The sequence below is a fragment of the Pyrus communis genome, chromosome 2 (genome assembly GCF_041283825.1).
Source record: "Pyrus communis isolate YQ-2024b chromosome 2, ASM4128382v1, whole genome shotgun sequence".
NCBI classification, from domain to species: domain Eukaryota; kingdom Viridiplantae; phylum Streptophyta; class Magnoliopsida; order Rosales; family Rosaceae; genus Pyrus; species Pyrus communis.
In genome coordinates this window covers 29,064,392-29,081,296 of record NC_142566.1, presented here as the reverse complement: position 1 = coordinate 29,081,296, position 16,905 = coordinate 29,064,392, and the positions used below count along the sequence as shown (strand labels likewise).

At 37.1% G+C, this 16,905-nt stretch overlaps 4 protein-coding genes across 4 annotated transcripts; 1 reads left to right on the top strand and 3 right to left on the bottom strand.

The window, feature by feature from the left end:
• Positions 1–1,993: 1,993 nt before the first annotated feature.
• On the top strand, positions 1,994–4,536 carry LOC137747041 (uncharacterized). The gene is made up of 5 exons (XM_068487043.2): positions 1,994–2,274; positions 3,164–3,265; positions 3,670–3,811; positions 3,899–3,948; positions 4,057–4,536. The coding sequence occupies exons 1-5, from the start codon at positions 2,188–2,190 to the stop codon at positions 4,276–4,278; spliced, it is 603 nt and encodes a 200-aa protein (XP_068343144.2). The 5' UTR covers positions 1,994–2,187; the 3' UTR covers positions 4,279–4,536.
• Positions 4,537–4,715: 179 nt separating this feature from the next.
• Positions 4,716–8,629, bottom strand: LOC137747040 (mitogen-activated protein kinase homolog NTF4). The gene is made up of 5 exons (XM_068487042.2): positions 8,064–8,629; positions 7,626–7,893; positions 6,594–6,926; positions 6,103–6,283; positions 4,716–5,110 (listed from the first exon to the last, which is right to left on the bottom strand). Exons 1-5 carry the CDS (start codon positions 8,315–8,317, stop codon positions 4,935–4,937), a joined length of 1,212 nt encoding a protein of 403 aa, XP_068343143.2. The 5' UTR covers positions 8,318–8,629; the 3' UTR covers positions 4,716–4,934.
• A 1,145-nt stretch (positions 8,630–9,774) lies between these two features.
• LOC137748515 (uncharacterized) lies at positions 9,775–10,588 on the bottom strand. Its single transcript, XM_068488675.2, has 2 exons — positions 10,335–10,588; positions 9,775–10,111 (listed from the first exon to the last, which is right to left on the bottom strand). The coding sequence occupies exons 1-2, from the start codon at positions 10,505–10,507 to the stop codon at positions 9,868–9,870; spliced, it is 417 nt and encodes a 138-aa protein (XP_068344776.2). The 5' UTR covers positions 10,508–10,588; the 3' UTR covers positions 9,775–9,867.
• Positions 10,589–11,564: 976 nt separating this feature from the next.
• Positions 11,565–14,516, bottom strand: LOC137746755 (large ribosomal subunit protein uL18z). Its single transcript, XM_068486765.2, has 9 exons — positions 14,429–14,516; positions 13,839–13,908; positions 13,658–13,749; positions 13,317–13,443; positions 13,144–13,223; positions 12,934–13,050; positions 12,379–12,513; positions 12,026–12,195; positions 11,565–11,863 (listed from the first exon to the last, which is right to left on the bottom strand). Exons 1-9 carry the CDS (start codon positions 14,429–14,431, stop codon positions 11,749–11,751), a joined length of 909 nt encoding a protein of 302 aa, XP_068342866.1. The 5' UTR covers positions 14,432–14,516; the 3' UTR covers positions 11,565–11,748.
• Positions 14,517–16,905: the final 2,389 nt, after the last annotated feature.

Below are 16,905 nucleotides of genomic sequence, written 5' to 3'. Positions count from 1 at the left end.
GTGAAAGTTCGAGTCATTCTCGTCACACCACATGTTTCTTAAAATAAATTTAGGTCATTCTAAAAGATTATTTACACATAAGAAAAAATTTGGAGGCCCACTATTAACTGCTCAAGTCCAAACCGAAGACAGCCCATCACGTTTCTTCGCATTATATACAGCCTGTTTAGAGCCCAACTTGGCAAATACCAATTTCGCTGTCCACCTTTAATCAATTTTAATTTTCTACTTGATACTCGGACACAATTAAGAATATATCAAAATTAACCTTACTTAATGTGGAGAGGATCATAAAGCTTATTTTCTTGCCAAAGTCGTGTCATCATAAGCATATTTAAATTCATGTAAGACATTTTAGAGAAGCATGGCCGACGAAGTATCGTTATGGCTAAGTTCTTGACCTCGCTAACATTTTCTTTTTTAATTTTTGGTTTTCCATACTAGAAATTTAATCAAGGGGTGAGTTTTGGAGCAACGAAAATATTGTTTTTTGTGTGACTAAAATGTCACGGGTTTAAGTCATGAAAACAACCTCTTTGCAAAGTATGAATAAGATTCGTGTTACTAGGGATGGTAATTTAACCCATCAAATCCGATCCCCACAAGTAATTGATCCGAATGGTTCGGTTTCGGGCATAAAATTTCAAGTATTTTACGGTTATGGGCAACCATAGGGTAAATTTTTCGGTTTCAGATTTGATTATGGTTATTGGGGTATTCGCCCCAAACCCATACCCGAAACCGAACCATTTCATCTATGAATAAAAAAAAGAGATAAATATTTATTATATGAAAAAGGATTGTTAATAATCATGCATTGAAGCCTGACGGATATGGAGGTGAACGAGTGTGAGGAGACGACTTTGCATGATGTGAACATGGAGGAGGAGATGAGGAGGAAGCAGCGGCAGGCTCAACAAGAGGCCTATGATGAGGACGATGACATGCCCGGTGGTGCTCAGAGGGTGCAATGCGCGCCAACAGTGATGTGATGCTAGTTTTTGAAAACTTGTACAAGTTAATAATATAAATAAATATATAAATATCATAATGGGAAAAATCGTTCCCCGATCACAAATCCGTCACCCAACGGGTTTGGTTATGGGGAAAACTGTTCGGGGATTCTATGGGTTTAGGTTCGGGGAAAATAAACGGGTTTAGGTATGGGGATGGCACATCCAAATCCAATCCGCCCCGTTGCCATCCCTACGTGTTATAAACGTCCTCGGATCCTCGTAAAGCGGAAAATTGTGAGATGGCTTCCGCACTTTCAAATAAGTTATATATTTTCTTTATTTTAGACAAAAAAAATGGTGGAGAGATCAAAATTTTAAATTATACTAGTATATGCCCACACATAGAGTGTATATGAAAATGTTTTATTTTTGTTTAAAATTGAAGAAGAGAGGAAGAGAGTGAGAGAGCAAGATAGGTTTAATTTTGTTTTTTTTTTTTTTTAATTTTTAAAATTAGAGTTGTTAAAATGTGATGTTTTAAATAAAAAAAACAGTAAAATTTTATTTTGAAAAATTACATTATTATTCTTAATTTTTTTATTATGATCGAAAATTAAATAATTTTTTTATTTAAAATAATTCTATTAATAAGTAATTTAAATTTAAATAAGATGAAGTTTGATGGATTGATAGCCGGAGGAGTTAGCATTATTCTTTGGAAAACGCACGATGAGTCATCCGTTGTTGGTTGGGAAAGATTTTTCAAAGTGATCATTATAGGAGGCAGTATATTTGAGATATGTGTGTTAAAAGATTAATGAGTTAAAATTTAAAATTTTTCATAATTTACATAAAAATACGTGGTGTACTATTCGTATTTTCGTCATAACTAAAAATTTCTCGTTGGTGTGTGTGTTTATATTATTAACTTCTAGCCAGACGAATCAAGGTCGAACACGTCATCTAAATCTCTAAGGTCGAACACGTGATCGTCGTTGTTTCTTTGACAAAACTGCTGGCCTCGTCCTGACAGCCTCACCTTGTGATTGTATCACCAAATTCATACGACGAGGGGCAACAGCCACACCTCTTTGGAAAACCCAAACCCAACCTCCCCGTTTCTTCTAGCTGTTCCTAAATTCTCTCGATCTCGGTACATGGGTTGTCCTCCGCGGATACTCTAGTCGTATCTTTTTGATTGATTGATTTTCTCATCTGGGTCTCTTTCCAAATGGGCAAAAATCAAGCTTACAAGGCTATGCAGAGATCCAGGCTCGGCTCCAGCTCTGCTGGCCCTGATGAGGTTGAAGACGGCATGGTTTGTACCCTTCCACACTACCTCACTAGTTTCAATTTTCTCCCCCATTCTTCAATTCTGCTATTTATTTGCATTCGAATTCAGTTGCCTGCTTTTAGTTTTCTCGATGAACTGCTTACTGTGCAATGGAATATGTGATTTCTAAGGAAACCTTGTTGAAAAGATTCGATCTTGGTTCTTAACGGGTGTGTTGTAATTGTTTACTGTTTACTGAATTTGTGGTTATATTATCTGACATTCTACGATTATGTGGTGTTCGTTAAAAGGAATTGTTTGTGTCGTATCTCGTGTGGAGTGTTGAATACCATCTACTTGTAAATTTAGATGCTTTATCACCACTATAGTTTGACTATGGTTAGCATAGGTTCATAGATATGGAGTTATGGGTGCATCCTCCATAATCCATAACTCTTGTATGTGTTAAAAGTATGTTGATGAACGACGAGCTTTTGGAGATCGGTGTCTTTAGCAGCCTAACTCGTAAGGTGGATGTTGTTGGTTTTCTCACAATTGATGGGACTAGTGTGAGCAATTATACAGTTTGTGGAGTACCTCTACCAGATTCATGATAATGATTAATCTATCTCAAGAAACTAAACTTCTGTAATTAGATGCCACTCATGTATAAGACTTTAAACACCGAAAGAGTTATCGTCAGACGGGGCACATTTCTGATTCCCATACCACGTCACCCACATACATATTTTACTTCGATCGGTATATGCACAGTGAAATTCGTGTCAATTTCAAGTAGGGTACCATATTAAGGTTTTAGGGTAAACATTTGGTGAAATGTAAGTATGTATCATCTTTCTATTAGAGAATTGACTCGATAATCCAATATAATACTTGGATCCTCCTGTACTTTCACTGATGAGGACTGTCGCAGATGGATGGTTCATTTCATTCACCAGAGTGGCATGCTGCTCGTTTGGCTAGCCTCAAAACTTCTCACACAATTACCTGGGAGGAGTATAAACAGAAGCAAAAGGTATTCTTTTCTGCTTTGGACGTTCCTCTATCTATTTCTGCTGCTGTGTTACCTTCTTGATATCATGTGTTGTAGAAGGAACATGTTAATTGAGTTTCTGATTATGCCTGATAGTAAGTTACATGATCTGATGCATTTGGATTTGGAAGATAGAAGGATGAGGATGTTGTCGTTGATATTGGCCTGTAGTCCCGACTACTTAGGCCTAGCATTTCGCATTTAGAATGTTTGGGTTCAGCTAATTCTCAACTGATATTTGCTCTAATATTTTATCTTCCTACTCTGTCATGACATGGTTGTATTGTCTACTTGCTACCATTCATTTTTTTCAAAAGCTTTCTGCATCTGTAGTCTTCTTCACTACGTGCAAATTTTCAGTCAATTTTAATGTATTGCTGCACTAGGAAGATGAAATTAGAAAGGGAGAACTGGAGAAGGATACCGATAGAATGATGAGAGAATACAGAGCTCAACTGGATGCCGAAAGGGCTCGCAAGCTTGCCAATGGAAGAAACCACTCTAGTAGTAAGTCTGATCGCAAGAAAGGTGGGTGTCATGGACATGGAATGTAAACACAAACTATTCCTCGTCTCTACTAGCCTCTTTTCTGAAGGTGAATATGTGTCCTCGCAGATAGGAAGGATAAAGATTTAAAGAAACGCAGCAGCAGCAGAAAGAGAAAGGTGCCCACTGCCCACAATTTTTTTATTTTTGTTTTTAATTTTTAATTTTTTTTGTAGTTGTGCTTGTTTAAGTGGTTTAATATTTTCCTCTTACTTTGTGCTTTGTAGCATTCAAGAAGGAGATCTTCAGAGTCTAGCTCCTCGAGCTCATCCTCAGATTCTTCCAGCAGTGAAGACGAAGACCAAGAATCGAGACGATCCAAGTCCAGGTCCAAGAGAACAAGGAAGGAAAAGAAGCACAGGTCAAAGACCAAACACTCGAGCAGTGGCGATAACGAGGCTGATGGTCCCGTGCCACTTTCAAGATTCTTCGGGAATGCGAAGACCTAACGGGATCAGATGAGCTATTGGTGTGTATCTTCGTACAGTAGGAGATGAGTTTGTTCTTTATTGTCTTCTTCTTGCCTACAAGAATCCATTTGTTTCGCTAAGATGATATATTTAGTTGCCTCAGCAGTTAGCACTGGTGAGGTTTCTTTGGTAGAGGAGATAGTTTCGTTTTATTCATCTCATTCGGTATATTCACTTGTTCGAAAAGAATTCGTGTACCCCTTTTCTGTTATATATTCATCTCATTCGGCTCATAAATGGATGTCGACTTCTGGCATTCCGGCTTCGTCCTACACAGCCTATGTGCAATCCAGGTCGAAGGGAATGCCAGCAGAGATTTACGGCTGGAAATGGACAAGAAAAACGAAGGCACATGAATACGATCAGATGAAACAACAGAGATCGGAGATCTTTATTGATTCTCAAGCTTTTGGAAATGTGTTCAAGAAAATATTAATTCATCAGCATTATGCTCAATTCAATAATTAGACAAACAGAAATCAAAACTAGCCGATACAGATAATCAATAATTCGAATCTAGAACCTTCCACTCTCGGATGGAACATATTTACATGAAAAATCAATCCCGATCACTGAACAGATGGAACCTCGAGATCACATATATGAAAATCCACGTGAATAAAATAGCAAATTCCTCACAGTCGCTGATACTCGGGGTTAAATGCAAGTGCCTCTCGGTAGATCAGCTCTTTCATCTGTTCCTCAGTGAGTGCATGCTGCTCAAAGTCGAAGCTGAAGGGAGTCATGCAAACAGGCTCATCGCTGATGTCATGGAGAGATGTTAAATAGTGGTGAGCTAGGGCATCTTCAACTGCAGCGCGAGCAAAACTGTAGTTAGAGAAGTAATACCAAATTGAATGCAAGACTTCCCACAAAAATGCATGGTAACACATGGTTTTGTAACAGATATTCTATATAGGGTTAAAGTTTTTGACGGCAATGATGTCCAGTATTGGAAGAGCAAGGAAAAGCCTCCAAATTTGAGATGAACACACGACTATAAGGTGTTAGAAGGTGAAAAGGCCGATTTCCATGGATGACCAAATGAAAGGTAAGAACTACTACCAAAGCGTCATTCTCTGGAGGTGATCATACCCACACAACAAATAACTTAAAGTCAGTGGGAAGCTGACATCCCAAGCCTAAGAAGGTGGGAAACTGTTGATTGCTACAACTCTAAGGTGGCGGCATCCACACCCCCCCTTTTTACCTTCCACACGCTCCCTGTTAATTTATGTCCTTTGATCCTCTTCAATTCATTCAATCCGATTGCCAGAAATTGAGAGGGTGTGTTGAAGGAAGAAGGGGATGTGTGTATAGCACCACCCCAATTCTATTATCTGATGGCAGATCCAAACATCAGTAATGAAACTTGGGAAGTTCTGTAGAATAGAGAATAACGGGGAGTATGAAGATTAACCCATATGCTTGATCGTTGGATTTGGTTGTAGTTTAGCAGAAGGGTGGTTGAGGGGGAATGAGAAACCTTCATCGCCCTTAAATGAACTGTTAGAGATAATTTTTTTCTTTTTTAAATGATATCCAAAAACAGATGTTTTCTAACACTCCTATTTTGTGATTTATTGATTTCATTGTTTGAACAAGCAAACATATTCAGTTAAGGTGGCTAAAATAATCAAGGCAACACTAATGTGGGAGTACTCAACTTTACTACACATGAAGATGACATACTAAATGGGAGTCAGCAACAAGTTATTCCGAGTCAATAAAGCACATAAGAAGTAGGGGAAACTGTGACTACTTTTACTCAGACTTGTGAACATTTTAGTAAGGGCAACTTACCAGTAATTCTCCGAGTAGGATCAAATGTCAACATCTTTTCAACAAGATCAATTGCTGAAGGATGGACGTGAGGAAACTTCTCAGTAAATGACTGTCGACGGTAGAGAGGAAGCTGCCGAATGTATCTCTTCGCATTTTCATTTAGAAATTGCAGCTCAGCCTCTGATGGGGTGCCAATCAGCTGCAAGGTTTCTGAAGATTAATCACACTGATTCATAGATATCTACACTACAAATGTACAATTTTAGTAACATGGAGATTCTAATTTCCAATTCCATATCGTCATGGAATGGTCCAAAGTGTGAGACATGTTATTCTTATTATTCATGTCTAAGTGTAACATAAATATGGCATGGAGGAGCCAATATGCTATTCAAGGACCCTGTACTGTGATAAAACAGTTATAATAATAAGAATGATGACGATATTTTTTTGTCCATCATATGATCCTAGGTTTGCAGAAACAAACCAAGCAAACATAACTAAGATACCTCCATAAGCAGACGAAGCTGATGCACATGATCTCTGCCAGGAAATAACGGCTTCCTATCCATCAATTCCATAAATATACAACCTACTGACCATACATCAATAGCTGCAGTGTAATCTGAAGAGTTTAACAGTAGCTCTGGGGCACGGTACCATCTGGTAACAACATACTCGGTCATAAAATCAGTCTCCGAGGTGACTCGAGCTAGTCCAAAATCACATATTTTTAAGTCACAATTGGCATTTAGGAGAAGATTGCTAGGTTTTAAGTCCCTGTGCAGAACATTTGCAGAGTGAATGTATTTCAATCCTCGGAGGATCTGATATAAGAAATACTGCATACACCGAAAAAAGAAAAAGAAAAAAAAAGAGTAATTATTAGATCTTCAGTGAAATAATAATAAGTAATAAAAAGATTATGAATTTATAGAAGCAGGAGACTCCAAGTTGAACAGACCAAATGTAATGGGAGAAAAGAGAGGGAGGGGAGAGTTTGGTTCATCTTATTACGCAACTTGCTGATTAGGTGCTCAAAGAGCCATAGGTCATCTAAGTTGCATAAAATACACAGCTTTGATGGGGCACAATACAAATATAAGGAAGTCTGATAAGAAGTACATAAAACTAATCTTGAAACCAATTCTCCATGGAAAACAACCGGCGTAGCTGAAAAGGAAAGAAGCTTAATGTCTAATCTTTATTTTCAAGGTTGCTCGAGAATTCTTATTACAAACCAAAACTTTCCTCTTGGTCAATTTTCTCCAATCATTTTTTATCTTTATCAATGAGAACATCGAGAGGAACAATTTGTCGTGCCACAATTGTCCAAATTGTCAAGAAAAACACGCAAATACGGCAAAGCACTTGCCTTTTTCAGATTTATAACCCGAAAATGCACAAATGAATCAATTCACATGGAATACCAACACACTCATATCAAGTATGACTTTAGTTACAAGTAAAGAATTCGTCTTTAGTTTCGAGCAAAATACCAAAAATGTGAGAATTTAGAAGAGTAGAAGACGAGCCAGAACCTGACAGTGCTCCTCGGATAGAGCTTGATTGGATCGAATGATTTGATGGAGGTCAGTGTCCATGAGCTCATACGCAATGTAAACATCATTGAAGAAGTTCCTCTGCGGCGGAGGGATTATATCCCGAATTGCAACAACATTCTCATGATCCATATGCCGCAGCAGCTTGATCTCTCTCAGCGTCCTCTTCGCATCGATCCTGTTGTCGAATGCATTCGCAATCTTCTTCACCGCAACGTGCTCGTTCGTCTCCGAATTCAGAGCCGAGCTATTAGTTTTGCAATTTCTCACGATTAATCAATCATTCAAATTTCAATCAAATTTAATTTTCCCCAAAAATGATGAATCTTTTGCATTTTCCTTTCACAAAAACAGAAAATTTGAACAAAAAAAATGAAGAAATGGAGGAATGAAGAGAGAGAGAGGGGAGATACAGACCAAACGATGCCGTATGCGCCTTTACCGATGGGCATGATGGGGGGCTTGTACTTGGCGGTGACCTCAAAGACGTTGCCGAAGATATTGTACTGAATGAATCGGCCGCCGTGGCTGAGCGTGGCCGGAATGCTCTCCACTCCCCCCATCGCCTGATGTGGCGGTGGAGGATGTTGCTGTGGGTGGTTAGGGTCCGGTTGCGACGGTGGCGCCGCCTCTGACATCATCGTGTCCGCGGATCGCCCTCCTCCCTCCATTTCTGAAATCGAGTCCTCTTCTCTGCTTTATGTTTTCTGAGATTTTGCCGTTTGGGTTGGTTGTAGTAATGGCTGTTGAGAAGCTCAGGCCCTCGGCCCTAATTAGTTAACAAGAAGAAGAAGAAAGGGAGAGAGAGAGCGAGAGAGAGAGAGAGAGAGAGAGAGATTTTGATTTTATGGGAGCTAGACCTGTGGAATTAAATCCAACAGTTTTGCTTATGTGTTCATGCGTTGTGTCTATCTTCTGTTGGCTTTGTTTTTGTTTTGTTTTGTTTTTTTTTTTTTTTTTTGGTGTTGTGTTGTATCCATTTTGTCAAACACATGTTAACGAAATCTCTAATTTTCAACATTTATCTAAAATCATGCAACAAAATAGTATGTCTTCCGTCGAATAGATTGTTAATTGAGTTTAATTAATGTCAACTCGAAGGACAATAATTGAATGTAATCATTTTTTGTTTGAAAAATGGGTTTGCCCAAACAAAACTAATCAATATTAAATTTAGACCGGAACATCTAAAGTCGATTCTCATGAAAAAAAATAATTGAACAAGGAGGATATCAAAGTAAAATTTGCCTAAATCCAAATTAAGATTACAGGTCGTTAAACTATCTGTCACAAAATTCTTTTTTTGCTAGACATGCCAAAGATTACATTGTCAAAATCTTAAAAGTAATTCTCTACATGCAAAAGACAAGAGGATCTAAAAAATAATGATAGTCAGCAGCTGCAACACGAAATGAATTGTTAGTGTTGAATTTGATTCCACAAGCAATTTATGGATCTGTAATCTCTAATAAACTTTATTAAGTTGGCATATTGCTCAAATCTTCTTTACATGAATTTAGTGCAAATTATTTCATCGTTTTTCTTTATAATTTTTCATAGAACTACACTATCTTAATCTCCATTAAACAAGAAAGTCATGATTCATTTACAAATTAGTAGTTGTCTCGTTCTCTTTGTTTGGGCATTTGTTCGTTGCCTTTGTGCATGCTTTTGTCGTTTTTACGGTTATGGAGCTCATGTAGCTTGCTCTTCCTTATGCCCTACTTGTCCTAATCATACTTCTGCTTGGTATGGAAGTTTTGGGTGCTGTTGGAGATTATGGAAGTGCCGGTTATCCATATACCGCAGCCGCCACAAATTTATAACCACCCTCATTATCCATATATATTCCGGTTATGGTGCCCCTGCCCCGCCTTGTGTTTGAAGTTGTGGTTATCATGACGGGGCAAGCTCTATTGAAGAATCAGACTACGGCCAGGCACATGCGGGATCTTCATATGCAATAGATGCTTTAACTTCAACTTTTAATTCCACATAATTTAATGACAAAAGTAATTTTGTGGTACTAATAAGCACGTGCATACGAGATTCGTAGCTCAAATCGTTAAGGAGACATTACTTTTAAAATTGAGGTTTTATGTTCGAATCTCCAACGGAACGCGCGCGCTATCAAATATTGGAAATAGAATTGGTAGCTCAAAAGGAAGGAAGACTGACAAACAATTCCAAAGTGCGCTACTTAATTTCAGAAAGAAAGAAACTATTCAGATGGCTCTTGGATAGGCTTCCCTTTGTCTCTTAGCTTGGCCACCGATTGTTTCATGGCCTCCTTTCTCTTTTTGCTTGCTAGCACTTTTGCTAAAACACCGCTCACATTAGGGTCCTTTTTCTCCTTCTCCTCCGCCGGAGGCGGTGGAGGCCTCCTGGCTGCCGCATTTGCACTTGAATTTGGGTTACTCACATTGAAGCTCAGAGCAGCAGCCGCCAAACCCAAACCCACAGTCCTGCACCATAAACCCCACATCACACTAGCTTGTCACGAAAACATATTCATAATGAAAATGCCTGACTCTTTTAAATGTAATAACAAGTCATTTTCTTTGTAGACAAATCCTAAATTTGACGCGATTTTAACGAGTTAGTATTGCATTTTTGTCAAACTGTTATTTCCATATAGATGTACATTATCCATAGATGGTGGCATGAATGTATAATCAAATACCTAACCTGCGGTTAACGAGATTATTGTTCGCGGCATGGGGGTCATCGGAAGCTTGATGGGAAGCCCTGACATTTCGGAAACCAACTGACCGGTAACGCGTAGTCTTGTCAGTTGCCGCTGTTGAGATTGTTGCTGCTGCGGCGGTGGTAGGTGGCGGTGACGCAAGTGGATGCGCCATAATCTCCGTCACTTGTAAAATATGCTGTACTCTTCTTGTCAATAGTGAAGATGTGGGGAAAATCTCATGCGGAAATATGAAGATTTAGGTATTCACAAGATCATTGGTTGGCACTAGATAAGGTTTTGTGGGCCCACCACGTCTATAGGGTGGCTGATTTGCTGCCTTTCATCAACACCATCCCTTCCCTTTCTTTGTTTCGTAAGCCAAAACGCGAACTTCATCTGTGTCACTATTGACTCAACTGAGTCCACAATCGCATCAAAGATACGGGAATACGGCATATACCATTCCTCCGTGGGTTTTTCTAGTATAAACCGAAATATAATACGCATCGGAAAATATTATTGGATTCTAAACCTTTAGAAACTTGAACGTACATGGCCGATCCATTCACCTAGTCCAAGTTAAGAGAAAGAAAAGCTTATCCAAAAATGATCTGAATAGGTGAATCGGATCAGTCGTACCTATGACTAGGTGAATGAACTAAAATACAGATTGTCACTTCTTTGAGCTTTTGATACCAAATTCGAATTCAGATTATCTCCACATTTTTGTGCCCTAAGCCGACGGATCGAGAAATTCAAACCACTCAATTTCCTACGGCCCTTATTAGTTTGTCTCGCTAGTCCACCTGACACAAAACCAACCCTTGAATGGCACAAATCTCTCTCCTGAATGGCCGGGATTCCCTAGCCCATCGGCTCTCTTCCAACTAAAAACCACAAAAATTGCGAGTTGTACCAACCACATCGGATATAGATCCAAGATCCATTCAATAACTATTTCGTTTCTAGTTTTGTGTAAAATACAGTTTTGGTCACAATTTACATGACCATTTTTCCTTGACAATTAGGACTCTATCAAACAGGACCTAACCGTTCCGGAACAAGTTGAGGAAAGCTCACTAAGAAATGAAAGCAAGAGAAAATAAAACCACATGAGCATAAAATTCATGGTTTTAAAAGAAGATACACAAAGCTTTATATCCCCACTACCACGCTACCAAAAAAAATAAAAAAATGCAATAAAAGATTTGGTAACTAGAAAACTTGGATAGCCAAAACAAAATATAACTTTCATAACGTTGTCAAAACTTTAGTAGCGCTTCTAACTCGAACCTCGAAACAAGAAACATATTCTTCAAATGTCTGAATTATAAAGATAAAAGATTTTATCGAGAGTAGTTAAACAGATGTCCTAGGGAGGAAACAAACTAGAGCACAAATCCCATTAAATGCTTAGTACTCATCATCATCGTCACTGTTTTCATCATTACCAGCTTCATTGAAGGCCTTCAACCTCTCAACCAACTTCTTCTTCCTCTCGTCAAAGGTAAGCTTCTTGAGGTTGTACCTGTTACACAAATGAAAATTCGAATCATTTGATGACTACTTCCTACTGAGCAAGAAGACTCTACAAATACTCGCTCCTCCAATGTGATTTGTTAATTTAAATGCATGAAACTAGGGCACAATTTAAAACATCAACTGAGTAGAGCAATCAATCAAACTTTACCTCTTGTGCTCTTGAGGAGCTGGCTTCTCAGTCTTCTTAATTGTAGGATCAGCACGGATGGCAGCATGAACTTTCTTGTACAGCTCTTCGATGTTATCCGCTTCAATACCTTTCTTAATATATTCACTGAAGTGACTCTGGTATTTCTCCGGCTCATCATCCGCCAAAGTCTAAAATCAAACAATCATAAGTTCAAGAAAAACAGTTTAAATATTCAGCGATGAGAATGCCTGACAAGAATTCTGAACTCAACGCCCAGTTCAGAAACAAACATATAGAAATTTGACCAAATGACATCATTATTCTAGACCAGTCAGGTTAATGCTGGTGCATGAAATGAATATTCAACTTACTGTCATGTATGCAGCAACATGGCCACCATAGATGTACTTGCGATGAACCTCAGCGTCAAGTTGCTTGCTATCCTTGGAGAAACCGGCAAACCTCTTTTCACTGTGAGGGATATCCAAACCCCCATCCAAAGCACCCTATAATCAATTGAAAATTATTTAAACTGATTAGGCCACATTCCAAGTGGATTAAAAATTCAGTTACATTAAACAAAAGACCATGTTCTGTATAGCATGGGAAGCAATATGAAAAATAAAGTACAACCAGGAACCAATATACATTTCATCACCAGGCATGTAAAGAAATGTTTTAATCAAGGCTTCCAAGGATAAAAACAAAAAAAAAATTGCTATACAGACAGACAATCACAACAGAAAGGAATGTTAACGACTGAAAATAACAAAACCGTTAATTAGAAACTGTCATCAGTGTAACAAAGTTCACATCAAAGTGAAAAGAAAGAACACTACAAAATAACATATTAATCATGACAAGTTAAAAAAAAAAAAAAAACTTGGCCACATCAAATATAAATAAGCATTAAATGCGGTACCCACCTTCAAGGCACCGAATACACGATTTCCTGTGGTGGTCCTGATCAGGCCAACATCAAGAAGAGCACGGAATGGCCTCCTGCTCTCAGCTGGCTCTACAGAATAATCCTCACCAGTTGCCTAAAATACCAGACAAATTATTTAGTAAGGCCACACACACAAAAAGTAGATATAAAGGGAACAAATTGGATAGACAAAAAAATAACACACTACCTCAACATTCCCCTCATATTCGTCATCCATTTCAAGCTTCTTCAGCACACGACGAGCCAAGAGTAGGCCAGTGCAGTAGGCTGATCATAAAAATACTGTCACTAACCCACAAGAGGAACTTATATGTATAGAGCCAGAATGAAGAAAGCAAATAAATCAAACGGTGGAAATACCTGCTGCATAGTTTGTCAGACCAACTTCAAGTCCATAGTGTGGCAGCTCATGGGCATAGGCTGCAGCGAGAACCAAATCGCCAGCAATGCTGGCAGATACAATCTGGGCAACAATATCCTTGTTGGTCTAAAATCCAGGTTAAGGGGAACATCACATATAATGCAAGAAAAATCATTTAAGGCACAAACATTAAAAAGCATCCATCTTAAATTCCAACTCAGTACCCACAGACGAAAGAAACATTAAAAAAAAAAAAACTTAAAAGAAGATTTTTATCAAAAACATAAATATAAAGTAAAACTAGGAAGGCTCAAATGCTAGCCGACAATTTTTAGGATACAAATCGCACAACGAACCGATACTTGGGTGTGTTGTACTTGTTCTTGTCTTGGTTAATGAGCCTAATCCTGGCTCGGTAGTCGGTCTTCCCCTCTGTGGACAACATTCAGAAATAAAATGATCATATGCACACTAACAATTTGCGAAATGAAAAAACAATTTATCATGAAACAATTAAATACCTCTCCTTCTCTTATACTTGACTTGAAACCTCTTGAAGTAAGCCCTAGACTTCTGAGACTTGACGAACGGCTATAACAAATAATTCAACCAAATGTTCAATCATTCCTCAAAACTTCATATATATATATATATATATATATATATGTGTGTGTGTGTGTGTGTGTGTAAATATAACAGGTAATGGAGCAGAAACACAAAGGATACCATAAATATTAGTGTTTAAGAAAATGACTCCATAATGCATAAACAACATCAACCAACTGCACTCGGTTTTGCCGATTCGACAATGCATACGTATCTATTTATTAAATAAATGAATTTATATATCGATTTAATCCGAAAATTTAGACATAAATTGACACATAAACATATATTAATTTGTGTAAAATGAAGAAAAAATTCATACAAAAACAAAGAATACAAGTCCAGAAAAAATAAGAAAACACTAATCACTCAAATGAATGATTACTATATTTTACTGACGAGATTAAATAAGTAAATGCGCAGAAATTAGTTCAGATGCAGGAAACGGAGGGGGAGAGATAGAGAGAGAGAGAGAGAGAGAGAGAGAGAGAGAGAGGAAGCTCACCATTGTTGAAGATCAGCGGCCGAACGAAAGGAGAGCAAGTGAGAGTCAAGACTCTGCTAGGGCTAGGGTTTTTGTAAACAGACAATGTGGAGGGGTATTTTAGTCGTTTACTCTTTTGAGTTGAGCCCTGTGGGTTGGATGGGCTATTTCGTGGCCCAAATTCGCTAACATATGGGCTGAGTTGATTCCACAGTTGGGCTTTGGGTATGCCTTCTATGACAGCGGAAATAGGGTCCACTTGAAACTTCTAGGTTGAGCTTTATTTAAATCTGAGCCATCAGCTTTTATTTATTTTACTTTTTCTGTTGGGGCGAAATTGAAATCGGCTGAACTTTGAAGCCGATGTACATAAAACTCCACGATATAAAATATTTACATATAATAAAAAGAAATTGTTATTAACACTTCAAAAATTTTATTTTACACTCTAAATTTTCTATATTAGAAAAGAAAAATACACTTATAAATAATGTAAAATGAAAATTTTAAAGTACCAATAACATTTTTCCAATAAAATACTGGATAAAAAGACAACCAAACAACATATGCATTATAAAGCTGTTGGAGAAATAATTAGTCAGGCCAGGCCACATTCCTAATTATATCACGCTTAATGCACGTGACCAAGATCTAAGGGCCTACGTGTTATCAGAATGCTACATCACTGATGAAGTATTATCGATAGAGAGAGGAGATGGCAGAAGTGGTCATTGGTATAATTTCTTATTTTCGTTTGTGATATTTAAAATTGATAGAAATGGTCATTAAGTTTGTTTATCGTTGATTATTTTTGTCATTTTATGAAAAATCTATGTTAAATAAGAACTAAAAGGACAAAAATATCCTCAATATAGTAAACATTGGGCCAATATGATTTGACCAAAATTATGAGTATTTTTGTCATTTTATCTTTCTTTGAATGGGTTTTCTTTTTTCAGAAAATGACTAAAATGATTGATGACGAATAAACTCACATACCAGTTATATCGATTTTAAATCTCATTTGCGTATGCATGAACATATATATTGACAAATATATGCAATATACAATATATGTATAAAAATATAAATTGGGGGTTCATGCATCATAGGAAATGTTTTCATGCAGATAAAATATCAAACTTGTGTTGTAGGAGAACCTAATTGGCTAAAACTGAAATTAAGCCTTGAATTTGTAGAACCTCATCCATGAACCTTCAATTCCTTAGCGTCAATGTCAGCGTCGGACTAAAGCGTGCTGATAACGTGTTGTAAGGCCTATTTAACTGACAAATAGGAAGAGAGAAATAGAGGGGTGGTGCGGCAAGGAGGGGAGAGAGAGTTTAATGAAATTCAGAGTTATGTCTGATCTCATCCTATTGTGCATATATTTTATAGTAGTACCCCATAAGAATTACAATTTAATCAAGATATTATCTAAGTATAAGACAGGGTAAAATCTCATAAGAATTTCTCATAATTTATACAATCTCATCCCTACCTAAATCAAGACTGGAAGACAAATATTATTTTGTGAGATAGTTGACAAATATTATTTTGTGAGATAGTTAATCATACTGCTGCAACTTATGATTCACGAGTGTACGTACCTGTAAACTATTATGGTATTTTAAAAACTACGAACATCAGCACAAGAAATGATCACGACTGCAAGTCTGCAAAACAAATATTATTGTGCACGGGATAGTCAAGTGTTGCAACGTACCTTGGAAATGCATTATTGGAATTTTAGAAACTACGAACATCAGCACAATTAATATATAATTAAGTAAATTGTTTTATTAGTCCTTATATAGAAAATTAGATAGTTAATGACTAAAATATATAAAGTCAGCTTTTAAGACAATGATGTTTAGTAATTTTTCAAGGAGTAATGTTATTTATATCATGTTTTTATATCACCATTTGATATGGACAGCCACATTATTTAAATTAATCATATTTTCAAATTTAATTAACATTATTTAATAAACCAATAATTAAGAAAAATTAATACATTAAATGATGATTGTAGCATACAAGGAGTATTTTTCCTTCCCTCCCCTCCCCTTTCAACCGATAGGTTTTTTATATTTTTCATTGGGCATAAAACCATGAATTTGGTGGGTTTTGCAAGTTTTTCAACAGGGATTCTAATCAAAGAACAAAGCATGCAGAACAAGCACGCCAAATCATGATTGGGAAAGCGAAGAAGTGAGAGAAGAAGCAAGGAAAAGACTTTTCGTATATTATAATTATTATTTAATTGATTAATTTTTCTTAATTATTGATTCATTAAATAATATTTAATTAAATTTAAAATTTTGATTAATTTAAACGATTTGCCTGTCCACATCAGATGCCACCTAAGATAATATATAAATATAGTACAAAAACATGGTATAAATAGCATTACTCTTTTTATAGTAAGTAGATTGATAGTATAATACCACTTGACACGCTTAAAAATCTTTGCGGATATTAATTAGGTGGAAGTA